The following is an 18059-nucleotide window of genomic DNA, read 5'->3' on the forward strand; positions in this document are numbered from 1 at the left end:
GAATATCACAATAAATAAATGGTTTTCATTTTAAAGATTAGAACATTTGAGAAAACTATTTAACAATAAATAATAGTAATTATTCGATGCACATTCACTGGATATCAGCAATCATGTGCTCTGATTGGCTACTCCACTACTAGGCTATCAGCTCATATACTGTGAGCAGAGGAAAAACAAAATGGCGGTGTTGTTGTTGTTGAACCAACCAAGGATGAAATAAAAACTCAACTCAACTAGATAGAACTCGACGCCAACGGCGTTGACGGGGATGCCTCCGCCCGGTAGACTACACACCTTATTAAGTTGTGATTTGGGGATGGACAATTGACCTCACAGTAATCTTGACCTGGTGAAATTACTTGTATCAGCCTTGGAGATATTGTGTTCACAAGGTTTTCGGACAGACATCTGACTTCACAGTGACCTTGACCTTAGACCTTTAGATCTCAAAATCTAATCAGTTCATGTTTGTCCCAAAGCGCACAAATGGTGAAAGTTTGGTGAAATTCCTTTCATTAGCCTTTGAGATATCGCGTTCACAAGGTTTCCGGACGGATGCACGCACGCACGGACAGACAGACAACCCGAAAACATAATGCCTCCTGTACCTTATGGTGGTGGAAGCATAAAAACAAAACCCCCAAAAATACAAAATACAAAAAAAAAAAGCAGCAACAAAATATGCAATAGAAGTATTTTATGGTAAGAACATCTCTTTTTTTATTTTTCAAGAATTATTTTAAAAATTTTCACAAATTATTACCATCGTTTTGCCAGTTGGTTTACATCCATTCATCCATTATCCATAACGGCTTATCCTATGCAGGGTCGCAGGCGAGCTGGAGCCTATCCCAGCTGACTTTGGACTGTGGGGGAAACCGGAGCACCCGGAGGAAACCCACACAGACATGGGGAGAACATGCAAACTCCACACAGAAAGGCCCTCGTCAGCCGCTGGGCTCAAACCCAGGACCTTCTTGCCGTGAGGCGACAGCGCTAACCACTACACCACTGTGCCACCCCAGTTTGTTTACATTCTAAGTGGAAATGATTTTGTCCAACATATTGTATTAAACTTTTATTTATCGAATTTGCAAAAAATAAAAATGCTCAGTTTCTCAAAATCCAGTGAATGTGGATAGAATAAAACAGTCATTCCACTCAATCTTGGCGCTAGGTGCCTCGTCGGCTATCGGCTCATGCACGACTCGATTTTATGGAATAACTCTTAAATATCAGACTCCAGCCTAAAGGTAAAAGATGATAATGGTATAATGTGCTAAAATCCAATCGTACAGGCTGTGTCCGAATACGCATATTTCCATACCATTAGTATGCAAAAACAGCATGGAGGGTGAAATACTCAGCAGGCGTTTAATAGCAGTTGAACGGTACTTGGATGATCTACTGCATCTGTAGTATACAAATGTACCAGACTATGCTACACTAAACTATCCCACAATTCAGCTGAAGCCCCCGACTAAACAAAGAATTTCCCTGGGAAAATTAGACAGAAGATGGCTGTCCGAAGTGAAGCCAGTTGTTGTAGTGATGTATCAGAAATAACCAAATATATGTTTTGGGTTTTTTTTATTTCATGGCATATATAGGTATTGGCAATTTCCTGGAATATGTGGGTATATGTACTATCTGTGAACATCCAGGTAAGATGGCCATGGAGTGCGTCCAAATTGTGCCCTTACTACTTGTTCACATACTCACAGAACATACTACAGTGACGTTTGTGTAGCATGTGCTTAACTGTTGGTACATACGGAGTATTCACATGCAGCTATGTAGTTTTAATTAGAAGCTCTCTGTGATTAGTGAAAAGGTTTTCAGGACAGTTTAACTGACATTGCAATTCACAAATCCATACACACACACAGTATATACACTACTGTTCAAAAGTTTGGGGTCACTTTGAAATGTCCTTATTTTTGAAAGAAAAGCACTGTTCTTTTCAATGAAGATCACTTTAAACTAATCAGAAATGCACTCTATACATTGCTAATGTGGTAAATGACTATTCTAGCTGCAAATGTCTGGTTTTTGGTGCAATATCTCCATAGGTGTATAGAGGCCCATTTCCAGCAACTCTCACTCCAGTGTTCTAATGGTACAATGTGTTTGCTCATTGCCTCAGAAGGCTAATGGATGATTAGAAAACCCTTGTACACATTGTGCACAGCTGAAAACAGTTTAGCTCTTTAGAGAAGCTATAAAACTGACCTTCCTTTGAGCAGATTGAGGTGGGGTTTACATTAGACCATATCAGCGGATCATCAGATTAACCTTTTTAAAACGATTAACATGCACACAGCAACACCAATACACGATTCGCCTGCACACAGCAACGCCAATACACAGATATGCTCGGCTCCGCAGGCATCCTGCGCTCCAAATCACTCCGCCCTGAACAGCGAGTGCCCTCTGGAGGGTGCACACTCCGGCCCTGCGCAGCTCACAGAGCACGCGAGTGAAGCGCACGAGCAGTGATTCGGGACTGAGCCGCTGTGTGTGTGATCTCAGTGCATGTCGGGCATGCGCGTCACTTACCACTTGCAAGTGGAAGGATGGCAAGCCTAAAGACAATCATAACTACACAATGGGCAGTATTTGCATCAGTATTTGCAGTATTTTCATACTTTTATACTCTTTAATGAAAGGTGATACAAGGCGGAAGTCCGCGCCGTTTTTCAGCAGTCGCGTCACATGACCAACGCCAGCGAATCAGGAAGGTGGATGTCACAGTGACGTTGTCCAATGACGACGCCAGCTAGAGCTCAGCACAGCATATCCGCGTATCCTCAATGTTTACACAGCACCGGACCAGACACAATCTGGATTGAATACGTGGACACTGGCGGATTCCCGTTTCCCGGCGTTTCCAGGCGTTTTAATGTAAACGGACAGTGCATCCGCGAAGAAAACGAGACAGATACGGTCTAATGTAAACTTGGCCTGAGTTTCTGGCGCATCACATTTGTGGGGTCGATTAAATGCTCAGAATGGCCAGAAAAATGTCTTGACTATATTTTCTATTCATTTTACAACTTATGGTGGGAAATAAAAGTGTGACTTTTCATGGAAAACACAAAATTGTCTGGGTGACCCCAAACTTTTGAACGGTAGTGTAAGCAGTATATCCTGCTTAAAAATCAAAATGTGCTTGTTTTAAGGTGGAGTTTACTTATTAGTTATTTATATATTTTCCAAAAGCATTAAGCTTTCATAATGTCACCTTAGCTACAAGCCTGTAGTTTGTTAACTAACCACAGCAATAGAGGATTCTGGATGTTGTTAAGGGCCCAATGAACTGAAATGATATTCAGCATTACTGCGTGTCTCTTACAAAGGAGTTTATGCACGCAAGTCCTGAGTGCTGAAGATTTTTAAATAAAGAATGAAACTGCAGTATTTATGTGCTCTATTTAAAACATTATGGGCTCAATTTAAAACATGCAGGCTGACAGTGGTGCTTGAAAGTTTGTGAACCCTTTAGAATTTTCTATATTTCTGCATAAATATGACCTAAAACATCATCAGATTTTCACACAAGTCCTAAAAGTAGATAAAGAGAACCCAGTTAAACAAATGAGTCAAAAATATTATACTTGGTCATTTATTTATTGAGGAAAATGATCCAATATTACACATCTGTGAGTGGCAAAAGTATGTGAACCTCTAGGATTAGCAGTTAATTTGAAGGTGAAATTAGAGTCAGGTGTTTTCAATCAATGGGATGACAATCAGGTGTGAGTGGGCACCCTGTTTTATTTAAAGAACAGGGATCTATCAAAGTCTGATCTTCACAACACATGTTTGTGGAAGTGTATCATGGCACGAACAAAGGAGATTTCTGAGGACCTCAGAAAAAGCATTGTTGATGCTCATCAGGCTGGAAAAGGTTACAAAACCATCTCTAAAGAGTTTGGACTCCACCAATCCACAGTCAGACAGATTGTGTACAAATGGAGGAAATTCAAGACCATTGTTACCCTCCCCAGGAGTGGTCGCCCAACAAAGATCACTCCAAGAGCAAGGTGTGTAATAGTCGGCGAGGTCACAAAGGACCCCAGGGTAACTTCTAAGCAACTGAAGGCCTCACTCACATTGGTTAATGTTCATGAGTCCACCATCAGGAGAACACTGAACAACAAATGGTGTGCATGGCAGGGTTGCAAGGAGAAAGCCACTGCTCTCCAAAAAGAACATTGCTGCTCATCTGCAGTTTGCTAAAGATCACGTGGACAAGCCAGAAGGCTACTGGAAAAATGTTTTGTGGACGGATGAGACCAAAATAGAACTTTTTGGTTTAAATGAGAAGCATTATGTTTGGAGAAAGGAAAACACTGCATTCCAGCATAAGAACCTTATCCTATCTGTGAAACATGGTGGTGGTAGTATCATGGTTTGGGCCTGTTTTGTTGCATCTGGGCCAGGGCGGCTTGCCATCATTGATGGAACAATGAATTCTGAATTATACCAGTGAATTCTAAAGGAAAATGTCAGGACATCTGTCCATGAACTGAATCTCAAGAGAAGGTGAGTCATGCAGCAAGACAATGACCCTAAGCACACAAGTCGTTCTACCAAAGAATGGTTAAAGTTGTTAATGTTTTGGAATGGCCAAGTCAAAGTCCTGATCTTAAATCAATCAAAATGTTGTGGAAGGACCTGAAGCGAGCAGTTCATGTGAGGAAACCCACCAACATCCCAGAGTTGAAGCTGTTCTGTACGGAGGAATGGGCTAAAATTCCTCCAAGCCGGTGTGCAGGACTGATCAACAGTTACCGGAAACGTTTAGCTGCAGTCATTGCTGCACAAGGGGGTCACACCAGATACTGAAAGCAAAGGCTCACATACTTTTGCCACTTACAGATATGTAATATTGGATCATTTTCCTCAATAAATAAATGACCAAGTATAATATTTTTGTCTCATTTGTTTAACTGGGTTCTCTTTATCTACTTTTAGGACTTGTGTGAAAATCTGATAATGTTTTAGGTCATATTTATGCAGAAATATAGAAAATTCTAAAGGGTTCACAAACTTTCAAGCACCACTGTATACAGCTACAGTTCAGTAAAATGCTGTAAAAAGACATTTCTGTCCAGTTTTACTTCAAAAATTGTAAACTGCATCAGTGCCTTGTGTCCTCATTATATCACTTATTTAATATGCACTTAATATCGTGCATTATGGCTTCAGGCCATGCCCTGGATGAATGAAAAGTATCCACCAAGTTTATTTATTTATATTATTACTATATTAAGTTTATTTAAGTATCTGCTTTATTGACTTAAAAAAAAGCATGGGGTGATGTCTAAATGTCCTGTATCCCTGTGCCAAGCTAAGCATTTGATGACAATCCCCACCCCCACACACTACTTGACAACTGAATTGTTTATCAACATCCTGCAGTTACTTTCTGTGCCCACAGCTTACATTGGCTATCGATGAGCTCCGATCTCTCATATCCAAGGAGAAGTTAAACAAGAGTCATCAGGAGATGACATATCCCCCTGGCCCCCACATGACACCCCACTCCAAATTTTCCTAAGTTGAATTGGTTGCCATGGAAATACGGAAAAAATAAAAATGACAGAAATCCCAAAATGTCAAAAGGCACAACTCCTCTAGTCACTTAACATAATTGTGAGGTTTGTGAACAAATTCCTAATAGTTTCTGAGTTATGCTCTGGAAACTAAAATGTTTACAGATGGACAGACAGACGGACAGAGCGAAAGCTATATCCCCCCGCATTATATGCCGAGGGGATAAAAAGAAAACAGGCCTGAAACTAGATACGGGAGGTATGAAATTGGGACCTATGCCCCTCACAACATGCTTCGTAAATCATCAGCTAAGATGTGAATCAAGGCTATAATGGAGATAAATGCTGTGTGTGTGGTGTATGTTCTCACGCTGTAGATGAAACGTTGGTTGAACTGATGCATGGCCCCCTCTAACTGGCTCCTCTGGTGCTGCCACTGTTCGTAGTTGCGCACCGTCTCCACAGTGGGACGCTGCCACGTTGTTGTCCTACTCACATGATCCACAAAATACACACGTCCTGACTGGTCCAGGCGCCGCTCCCAACTGTCATACATGACAAAACACATTCGTGTACGCGTGTTCAGGGAGTGTCTGGTCTTGTAGGATTTTACCGGCATTCCAATGGCTTTTTATTGGTATTTTACTATCATTTTATTGGTATTTCCTGCATTTTACTGCCATTTTATTTTAAATTTACTATCATTTTAATGATATTTACTGGCATTTAAGGGGTATTATAGTGTTGTGTTATTTAAGTGTTAACATTTTAAGGCAAATTTATCTCTCAGAAATTCATTTTACATTTCTTTTGGTCAGTACTGTAATCAGATGAAGGTGAAGCTTTACCCAGGAGGAAGAGGCTCAGGTCTCTCCCACGACGTCCTCTTCTGCACATGGTCTACATAGTACACACGGCCACTCTGGTCCACTCGCTGCTCCCATCTGCAGCCAGCCACACACACACACAGTTCAATTTTTAAATATCTGCATGCTTCTTCCTCAGTGAAATCATCACAAAAGAGAAAAAACAAAAATTATGAAAGGCTGCACAATCTCTTGTTTCCTAATACATTTGACCTCAAATATATCTGTCTAGAAAGTTCATCCTTTAGAAGACAAAATTATACAGCAATGTTCAATCCTGAAAGCCTTGAGTTTTCACATTATAAAAAGTAAGATCATCTGATTCAATAAGGGTTAAAAGAATTAATATGTTTCAGCTGGCAATAATCACTGCAGTAATTATCTAATCAATGGCTCTTAAGGATTCACTTATTTTAATTCAAGCAGTGACTTTTTTTGACCAGGCAGTGCATTATGTTCTTGAAACTATTAGAGAAGCATTCGAGTTAATCCACTGGTAGCATAATGAATCCAGGGCTTTGAATGAGTGTGCGCGCGTTATACCCTGGTGGCAGAGGCGCAGTGTTGTTGATGGGCATCCGAGGGACAGGGACGACAGGGGCAGGGTCAGGGGTGGGATTAGGGATCCGCACTGGTGTGTCTGGCCGAGTCGAGCTGCTGCTGTCTGTGACTGAAGCATTAGAGAGGCATGCTGAAAAGAGATTCAAAATCAAAATACATTTTAAAACTTGAGAACTGTGCTCAAGGAGAGGACTCTGTCGGGAACGCAAGACAGTAAAGACATCATACACACTGACCTGGAGAAGACTGTGGTCGACGTGGGGTGGGCGGCGGTGGTCGAGAGGGTCTGGGAGGCCTCTGGGGTCGTGACCCCCTATTTGAGATGGAAGGAGAGCCGGTTCCGTTGACGGCACGTCCGTTAGGAACGTTCACTACACTCGGAGAACCCTCTCTGCTCCTGCTAAGACAAAACACACACAGCTGAGTGACTTATTACGGTTTATAACCGACAGTGATGTTCATAACACATGACTAAAGGTTACCTTATGCCAGTGTCCTCGTTATGCTGCGACTCTCCATTTGTTGTGGCTGAAACAGCAGAAAAAAAAAAAAAAATTCATCAGTAGCTCAGATCTGATTTGGATTATAATCATAATGTTGGTTCCATAATTATAGTAAATTAAGCTAATTATACTGAACTGTCTTGTGGTTGGATACCATGGCTACAAAAATACTGGATTCTGATTGGATGGCAAGGGTCTTGCATTCAAACGCCACTAAAAATTCTAGACCAGTGCTTGATACTGTGTAACCATGACAACAAGCATAAATAACTGTTTAGACTAGGCTTATATTTAATTGGTGATGACTTCATTATTAGGACTGGGCAATATGCGATGATAAAATAGAAATATCATGATAAATTGGCACAATATACCTTTCCTAAGATATCCTGGTATCTTTTTATTAAAAGTTTTTACACTTTTAAAAGCAATTACACTCATTTGAAGCAGCTTATTTCATGTTAAAATGTACTTAAAACCTTTATTTATTTTTTTTAAAGACAAAATTATAATGTGTCCGTCCGTGTGTGTGTGTGTGTGTGTGTGTGTGTGGGGGGGGGGGTGTTAGGGAGAGAAGACATACAATTATTGTGTGTGCACATGAGAGAGACTGACTCACTCTTGTTATTAGCCTGAGCGGACGCAAATGTTGCCGGGTCGACCTGCATACCGTCCAGACGTACAGACAGATCTCCAACAACGTCTGTCTGCTCCTTATCTGTGCACAGCGGCAACGTCTGCATAACGTCACACACTATACACCACACACACACACACACACACACACACACACACACACACACAGAGCTGAATAAACAAAGCAGCAAATTGTGTGCCATGACATACATTTTGGAAGAGGAACTATAAAAGACGCTGGAAACAAGAAAAAAAAAAAAAAAAGGGTGTAACTGCAAATTAGTGACTCATGAGACTAAAAAAATTAATGTACATTTTTACTGACGTTCTTTTTTTTCAGAAAAAAAAATGATAGTGCCATCTAATAAGTCAGACTTTGAATATGGAAAATATTAATGATCTTGTATTCGAGTCATCATATTTTTATTCTAGTTATTTTTATTAACCCGACTTCCTTTTATTTATTTTTTCTGGACATGCATGATAATGTGGAAAATCCAGGTGCAGAAAAAGCTCCCATAATGCTTTTTATCCTCCATCAGACCTACAGCACAACCAGGAGGAGAAGTGTGTGCAGCTCACGTCCCTCAATTCTGTCACAGCCTTGAAGTGAGGTTCAGCAGGTTACACCAGTTCACTGGAATGCTCTGTTGCCCCTTTTCCACCAAAGCAGTTCCAGGGCTGGTTTGGGGCCAGTGCTTAGTTTGGAACCGGGTTTTCTGTTTCCACTGACAAAGAACTGGCTCTGGGGCCAGAAAAACCGGTTCCAGGCTAGCACCAACTCTCTGCTGGGCCAGAGGAAAGAATCGCTTACATCAGCGGGGGGCGGAGTTGTTAAGACCAACAACAATAACAAGACCGCGAAAGATCGCCATTTTTAAGCGACGAGAAGCAGCAGCTGTACAAATGCGAAGTCATCCATTATTATTATTATTGTTGTTGTTGTTGCTGCTGCTGCTTCCGTGTCATTTTTGCTTCGATATTCACGCCAAGGTTTATGCAAACGTAGCGATGTAACTGACGTATACAGCAACGTAACTGACGTATACAGCAACGTAATGACGTGGCTTCCCTTAGCACCGCGAACTATGGAAAAGCGAACTGGTTCTCAGCTGGCTCGCAAGTTGAACGAGTTGTGAACCAGCACCAGCACTGGCCCCGAACCAGCCCTGGAACTGATTTGGTGGAAAAGGGGTATGTGCAGCCAAGGGCACACACCACTCACAGGCAGTAAACAAGGAGCTGTTTTAGTTTAGCTGATTATCAGGCATCATCTTTAGTACAGGCGAGAAATGCTTGGCATCGACCCTTACGAGGAATTTAACTTGGCTGGCACTCGATTATTATCCTCCAGAGCAGGAAAATGACACACCAAAAGTCTGACTTTTGATAAGAATTCATCAGAGCTGTGACTGTTTGCAAGCAGGAAATCAGCATGCCACTGAACACGTGCAGAGTGAGTGTCACAAATGTAACTCTAGTTGATTAGAGCAATTAATTTTGTTACAACTGACCCCAGTCTCCCCTATACATTATATAAACGTATAATACATTTCCATGTATTAATTTCAGAGATGCTACATGTACACGCAGTCTGCTAATAATGGTACTTGTAGCTCATCGCTGCATAAATTAAATTAATTTCAAAGCAGAATAATGCAGAGCACCATGCACTGCATTATGGGAAAGCAAATAAACTGATTCAGTTCTTCCTTGTATTGCATATGCACCAAACGTACAGTGGTACTTGAAAGTTTGTGAACCCTTTAGAATTTTCTATATTTCTGTATAAATATGACCTAAAACATCAATCAGATTTTCACGAGTCCTAAAAGTAGATAAAGAGAACCCAGTTAAACAAATTAGATAAAAATATTATCCTTGGTCATTAATATATTGAGAAAAATGATCCAAAATTACATATCTGTGAGTGGCAAAAATATGTGAACCTTTGCTTTCAGTATCTGGTGTGACCCCCTTGTGCAGCATTAACTGCAACTAAACGTTTGCGGTAACTGTTGATCAGTCCTGCACACCGGCTTGGAGGAATTTTAGCCCATTCCTCCGTACAGAACAGCTTCAACTCTGGGATGTTGGTGGGTTTCCTCACATGAACTGCTCGCTTCAGGTCCTTCCACAACATTTCGATTGGATTAAGGTCAGGACTTTGACTTGGCCATTCCAAAACATTAACTTTATTCTTCTTTAACCATTCTTTGGTAGAACGACTTGTGTGCTTAGGGTCGTTGTCTTGCTGCATGACCCACCTTCTCTTGAGATTCAGTTCATGGACAGATGTCCTGACATTTTCCTTTAGAATTCGCTGGTATAATTCAGAATTCATTGTTCCATCAATGATGGCAAGCCGCCCTGGCCCAAATCCAGCAAAACAGGCCCAAACCATGATACTACCACCACCATGTTTCACAGATAGGATAAGGTTCTTATGCTGGAATGCAGCGTTTTCCTTTCTCCAAAAATAACGCTTCTCATTTAAACCAAAAAGTTCTATTTTGGTCTCATCCATCCACAAAACATTTTTCCAATAGCCTTCTGGCTTGTCCACGTGATCTTTAGCAAACTGCAGATGAGCAGCAATGTTCTTTGTGGAGAGCAGTGGCTTTCTCCTTGCAACCCTGCCATGCATACCAGTATTGTTCAGTGTTCTCCTGATGGTGGACTCATGAACATTTGCCAATGTGAGAGAGGCCTTCAGTTGCTTAGAAGTTACCCTGGGATCCTTTGTGACCTCACCGACTATTACATGCTTTGCTCTTGGAATGATCTTTGTTGGGCGACCACTCCTGGGGAGGGTAACAATGGTCTTGAATGTCCTCCATTTGTACACAATCTGTCTGACTGTGGATTGGTGGAGTCCAAACTCTTTAGAGATGGTTTTGTAACCTTTTCCAGCCTGATGAGCACCAACAATGCTTTTTCTGAGGTCCTCAGAAATCTCCTTTGTTCGTGCCATGATACACTTCCACAAACATGTGTTGTGGAGATCAGACTTTGATAGATCCCTGTTCTTTAAATAAAACAGGGTGCCCACTCACACCTGATTGTCATCCCATTGATTGAAAACACCTGACTCTAATTTCACCTTCAAATTAACTGCTAATCCTAGAGGTTCACATACTTTTGCCACTCACAGATATGTAATATTGGGTCATTTCCCTCAATAAATAAATGACCAAGTATAATATTTTTGTCTCATTTGTTTAACTGGGTTCTCTTTATCTACTTTTAGGACTTGTGTGAAAATCTGATGATGTTTTAGGTCATATTTATGCAGAAATATAGAAAATTCTAAAGGGTTCACAAACTTTCAAGCACCACTGTACGTCCTTCTGCATGAAAGCCAATGTTACAATGGGATGCATTGTGGAGGAAAAAAACCCCAAAACAAACACAAACAGGACTCATGCTGTGACGACATGTGACTCGAGGTCTTCTTACAATGACAATACATTTAAAATAGTTGATGTCCGACAGGTAAAGCTTCTACTGACAGGTGAGTATATTTGCAAACACACACTCCACAGAAGATATGACAACAATAACACACGCACTTCCCAAGAACCCAAACAAAGGCTCATTCAGTATACATTGTGGCATGCGCACACACCCACACACAAACACACTTGTTTTTCAATCTTTGTGAGGACTTTTCATTGACATAATGATGACTGTTGCTATGTAATGTTAAATCTACACTTAAACCTAACTCCAGCCTTAACCACAGCATGAAAAAGGAAATATTTTGGCTCTTTTTATCAAATAAAATCATCTTTGTGTGAGGACTAGGTGTGTTACACTTTGAAAAATTCACCGTATGACCTTCATTCAGTCTTAAAAAAAGATCACGGTTTCATGTGTCCATATATCTTTGTATAAAAGTCTTTTTGCACATTCCTGTTATTTATCATTTCAAATTCTTGCTCACGCTGCACTACGGGGCAGTGTCTCACACTCCGAGGAAAGAGCTGTCTGCCCTCTTCCACATACATGAGCTCACAGGGAGCTTGCAGCAAATGACTAGTGTCGCTGTGATTGACGGGGGAAAGAGAGTGTATGCCCCTCCCACCCAGGGCCAGTTTTGCTCTCTTGACTCCCAGCAACAGATGTCTTTGCCATCGTCGGAAGATTAAGAGTTCAAATCCTGGTGATGCCACGGTTTTCTGTGATGTCTCTGTGATCTTTTAACTCTAGTTGCATTGCTAGAAAACACAACCCACTGTTATCAAAGTTACTCTATTTACTACTAAGTTCTAACAGTTATTATGTGGTATGTCTGGTCACTCAATAACTCACAAACAAGTCACCAATGTCAATTTGAATGTAATGATTTTATATACATATAAATAACGCTCTGTAGGGTTAAAAGGAGTCCCTGGTTACAAAAGATTTGAGAAGGCTGTCTCCATTATACCCAGTCCTACACCCTCTGTACACCCAGGCACCTCTACAGTGGATATAAAATGTGTACACACCCTGTTAAAATGATATTTTTTTTGCATCAGAAAAACCTGAGACCACGATCATCTCATCTCATTATCTCTAGCCGCTTTATCCTGTTCTACAGGGTCGCAGGCAAGCTGGAGCCTATCCCAGCTGACTACGGGCGAAAGGCGGGGTACACCCTGGACAAGTCGCCAGGTCATCACAGGGCTGACACATAGACACAGACAACCATTCACACTCACATTCACACCTACGGTCAATTTAGAGTCACCAGTTAACCTAACTTGCATGTCTTTGGACTGTGGGGGAAACCGGAGCACCCGGAGGAAACCCACGCGGACACGGGGAGAACATGCAAACTCCGCACAGAAAGGCCTTCGCCAGCCACGGGGCTCGAACCCGGACCTTCTTGCTGTGAGGCGACAGCGCTAACCACTACGCCACCGTGCCGCCCCAAGACCACGATCAATAATTTCAAAACTTTTCCCATCTTTAATGTGACCTATAACCTGTACAATTCAATTGAAAAACAAACAAATCCGTTAGGGGGAAAACATATAAAATAAAAAAACGTACAATAAGCTGGTTGCGTAACTGCACACACCCTTAAACTAATACTTTGTTGAAGCACCTTTTGATTTAATTACAGCATTCAGTCTTTTTGGGTCAGAGTCTATCAGCCTGCCACATCTAGACTTGGCAATATTTGCCCACTCTTCCTTGTAAAAGTGCTCCAAATCGGTCAGATTGCGAGGGCATCTCTTGTGCACAGACCTCTTCAGGTCACCCCACAGAGTTTCAATTGGATTTAGGTCTGGGCTCTGGCTGGGCTATTCCTAAACTTTTTTGGGGTCATTGTCGTGCTGAAAGATGAAATTCCTCTTCATCTTCATCTTTCTAGCAGATACCTGGAGGTTTGGGGCCAAAACTGACTGGTATTTAGAACTGTTCATAATTCCCTCCACCTTGACTAAAGCCCCTGTTCCAGCTGAAGAAAAACAACCCCAAAACATGATGCTGCCACCACCATGCTTCACCATGGGTATGGTCTTCCTTTAGTGATGTGCAGTGTTGTTTTTGCACCAAACATACCTTCTGGAATTGTGGCCAAAAAGTTCAACCTTGGTTTCATCAGACCATAACACATTTTCCCACATGCTTTTGGGAGAGTTGATGCTTTTTTTTTTGTGCAATATTTAGCCGAGCCTGGATGTTTTTCTTTGACCCTACCTCACAGTCCAGACATACACTACCGTTCAAAAGTTTGGGGTCACTTTGAAATGTCCTTATTTTTGAAAGAAAAGCACTGTTCTTTTCAATGAAGATCACTTTAAACTAATCAGAAATCCACTCTATACATTGCTAATGTGGTAAATGACTATTCTAGCTGCAAATGTCTGGTTTTTGGTGCAATATCTCCATAGGTGTATGGAGGCCCATTTCCAGCAACTCTCACTCCAGTGTTCTAATGGTACAATGTGTTTGCTCATTGCCTCAGAAGGCTAATGGATGATTAGAAAACCCTTGTACAATCATGTTAGCACAGCTGAAAACAGTTGAGCTCTTTAGAGAAGCTATAAAACTGACCTTCCTTTGAGCAGATTGAGTTTCTGGAGCATCACATTTGTGGGGTCAATTAAATGCTCAAAATGGCCAGAAAAATGCCTTGACTATATTTTCTATTCATTTTACAACTTATGGTGGTAAATAAAAGTGTGACTTTTCATGGAAAACACAAAATTGTCTGGGTGACCCCAAACTTTTGAACGGTAGTGTATGGAGAATACAGGAGATTGTCGTCACATGTAGTACACAACCAGTACCTGCCAGAAATTCCTGCAGCTCCTTCAGTGTTGCTGTTGGCCTCTTGGCAGCCTCCCTGACCAGTTTTCATCTTGTCTTTTCATCAATTTTGGAGGGACATCCAGTTCTCGGTAATACCACTGTTGTCCCATATCTTCTCCACTTCTGTCTTCACTGTTCTCCATGGTATGTCTAATAGCATGGAAATGTTTTTGTACCCTTCTCCTGACATACATTTCAACAGTGAGATCCCTTTGATGCTTTGTAAGCTCTCTGTGAACGCTGGCTTTTGCTGGAGGATGCAACCGAGTGAATGTCTGAACTTTATTTGGGCTTAATCAGAGTCATTCTACTTGATGGCAGGTGTGAACCCAAAAAGACTGAATGCTGTAATTAAATCCAAAGGTGCTTCAACAAAGTATTAGTCTAAGGGTGTGCACACTTATGCAACCAGCTTACTGCATGTTTTTTATTTTTTATGTTTTTCCCCCTAACAGATTTGTTTGTTTTTCAATTGAATTGTTCAGGTTATAGGTCACATTAAAAGTGGGAAACGTTTTGAAATTATTTATCATGGTCTCATTTTTTACATCATTTTAATGGGGTGTGTACACTTTTATATCCACTGTACACCCTGCACGCACATAGTTTTACAGTGACACAACTATTTTGCATAGCTTTTGTATAAATTTACTTAGGTCTTGTCAGTGTGTCTTTATTTTCCTTCCAGACTGCATACAGAAACGTCAATTACGCCACAAGAACTGCACCACATATCAAATCTAACTGCTGAACCCTGACTTAGAGTGCAACAGTACAATCTTTATAGCCAGAGATGTTACATTTTTATTCTGTTTTGTCAGAAGCTGTTCAATGTTTATAACAGCAGCTGCAAATCTAACATGTTACTGTTTCTATAGCAACAGCAAATTCATGAGGATTTGTAACAGACGGATCAGAAAACGTGTGTAATTGTTGATACGGAGACGTTTTCTGTGAGGAGATGTTTATGTAATGTTTATGGAAGGAGTCTCCAGTGTCAGTGCTTTGTAACAGTCAGAGGTAAAGCTGGAACATTAAGTTTTCTGACATCTTCAGGACAGAGGAATTTATACTTAGTTGGTGATTTCTCGGTAACATGACAAGCTGTGGGGTTTTTTTCGCCTCTTATCAACTTCGAGAGAGAGCAAAAAGACAGACTGGTGAGGGAACGACTCTTTATAGCTGCTATAGACCCTTTTCACTCACGTGACCTTCGTAAACGCGACCGCCATTTTGGACATGAAGAAATAACGGTTTATGGCACAGACCCTTTCGGTTCTCGCTCATCTAGCTGCTACAATGACTGCTTAGACTGCAACAATAATACCTAACACACATTTAAGTATCCGGCGTAAAGACGTGAAACTTGTCGAGTGACGAGTGTGTTCATTGATAAGCTAACACAATCTAAAAGTAGACATACCATCACACTGCCCTGGCGCTGTGTACAATTTACCTTCTATGGTTTGTGCACTCACTATTTGCCATTACTTTCTCCAACCCAGTGTTCGAACTATGCCGATATTTTCGGGGGGTCCCTTTTTTTCCCTTGGGGGGGAGGGGGGTGCTTGCGCTTGTCTCAGAGCACGGATCTCCAAACACATGAGAAGCCTCTCTTACACACATATCACGGGACTCCACACCTCCACACATGCATCGCATCTGAAGTCATAACTCATCAGGGGAAATCGTGTCCGCATTGGCATGTTCAAAAAACAACCTCGCGTCAACAATGATACCACACGCAAGAAAAAAAAAAAAAAAACAATCAGGCTACTCAACACATCTGATCCACAGCAGCACCAAAGCATCACTGGAAATCATGTCAACAACCAATCTTCCATTTCAACACGCGTCAACAAACAAATGGCACCACAAACATGAACGACTCGGTCAGGCTACCGATTCCAAACCCACAGCAGACGAATAATTAAATGCATCTTACCTTAAAGCAGAATCGACCACAAAGGAAGTGTGTTGGCACTGTTGGCACACTTCCTTTCTACTAGTTTGTGTCCCCAACCTGGCAGCAGCAGTCGTTGTCTTATCGGTTTATTTTATCTTTGATGTAAACACAACACTTCGGATATGCAAATGCTTCCCGTTACACACGATTGCTATATCAATAAACATCATTTTGCCAATATTTTAGAGACCATCCATCTTCTCCGTCGGTCAGCATCTGTCGGGATCCGATAAAATGATAAATCTTGCCTTGTGTGTTGATGGTTACTACATCCAGGTGCACAACAATATAATGGCATGATGGAAGTCTTGCTGAAAGTAAAAACTTTTTTTGATGGCTATACTCCTTTCGATGCTTCGCCGTCGTTCTTCGTTGTTGGCTGTGATAGACTACTGGTAGTTCATATCCAAAATGGCGGCCGCGTTTGTCGTGACATCACGTGAAAAGTGTCCATAACATAAGGGAGAACGGGAACTAACTTGTTTCATGGACATAAATGGATAAAAATCACTGTGTGTTTCTTTAATAAAATCTAATTACTGACAAACTGCTCTAGTGTTCGAGGAATAAAATATAAACTCAGTGTTCCTCACTCAGGCTTCATCATCACTAAACAGATCATGATGTAAAAATATTTGGTGTTGGTTACAATGAGCTCAGTGAGCTTACTTCATGAACAAACAAGGTGACAAAAGAGAGAAACATTTCCAACATAAATCTCATCACCATGTGTTAGCAGATAACGCTAATATATTCAACCCCGTACTGTTGGCTTTTATCGTCATTATCGCACTCACACTTCATGTCATTGTTCTTGAGCGTCTCGCTGACGTCGAGCGTGGCCATGCCCAGGTGCAGGTCAGACTTCCGCTTCTGGTAGCTCCATACACGGAAATTCACCTTGCTGAAAGGTGACACGACCCTGCGGACAAAACAAAAAAGCAAGTGTGTTAGTAACTATTTAACCATGAATTCAGGATTCTGATTGGTCAGGAGGTCAATTGATACATTTTCTATATCAACAGCTCTGACAGTAGGATGAATATCTCATCTCATCTCATTATCTCTAGCTGCTTTATCCTTCTACAGGGTCGCAGGCAAGCTGGAGCCTATCCCAGCTGACTACGGGCGAAAGGCGGGGTACACCCTGGACAAGTCGCCAGGTCATCACAGGGCTGACACATAGACACAGACAACCATTCACACTCACATTCACACCTACGGTCAATTTAGAGTCACCAGTTAACCTAACCTGCATGTCTTTGGACTGTGGGGGAAACTGGAGCACCCGGAGGAAACCCACGCAGACACGGGGAGAACATGCAAACTCCACACAGAAAGGCCCTCGCCGGCCACGGGGCTCGAACCCGGACCTTCTTGCTGTGAGGTGACAGCACTAACCACTACACCACCGTGCCGCCAAATCTCAAAATATGAGACTATTTCATTTCGAGTTTAAATAAAACAGTATAAATATCGTGTATTTATATAACCACTACACCACCGTGCCGCCTAGGATGAATATGTACAGTATTTATACGAATGCACTCGTTTCTATAGTAACAGTTCATTCACAGGGACTTGCAGGGCAGATGCTCCACATAAACATGTAATCTTTGATGTGGTGAATTTTTCCTGTAAGGAGACGTTTATT

The 18059-nt window shown here is 41.5% G+C and overlaps 1 protein-coding gene across 6 annotated transcripts in view; it reads right to left on the reverse strand.

The window, feature by feature from the left end:
• Positions 1-18059, reverse strand: part of itchb (itchy E3 ubiquitin protein ligase b) — a 62388-nt gene that overhangs the window by 14248 nt on the left and 30081 nt on the right. For 4 of the 6 annotated variants that reach the window (XM_060937745.1, XM_060937743.1, XM_060937748.1 and 1 more), the window contains exons 4-10: positions 17203-17327; positions 8114-8248; positions 7474-7519; positions 7228-7391; positions 6974-7121; positions 6413-6508; positions 5935-6109 (exon numbers count right to left, since the gene is read on the reverse strand). In XM_060937745.1, the coding sequence (XP_060793728.1) occupies positions 5935-6109; positions 6413-6508; positions 6974-7121; positions 7228-7391; positions 7474-7519; positions 8114-8248; positions 17203-17327 (889 nt within the window). The remainder of the gene's footprint in view (positions 1-5934; positions 6110-6412; positions 6509-6973; positions 7122-7227; positions 7392-7473; positions 7520-8113; positions 8249-17202; positions 17328-18059) is intronic. The other 2 variants (XM_060937744.1, XM_060937746.1) reach the window with 2 other exon arrangements.

Source organism: Neoarius graeffei, chromosome 13, assembly GCF_027579695.1.
Source record: "Neoarius graeffei isolate fNeoGra1 chromosome 13, fNeoGra1.pri, whole genome shotgun sequence".
Taxonomy (NCBI): Eukaryota; Metazoa; Chordata; class Actinopteri; order Siluriformes; family Ariidae; genus Neoarius; species Neoarius graeffei.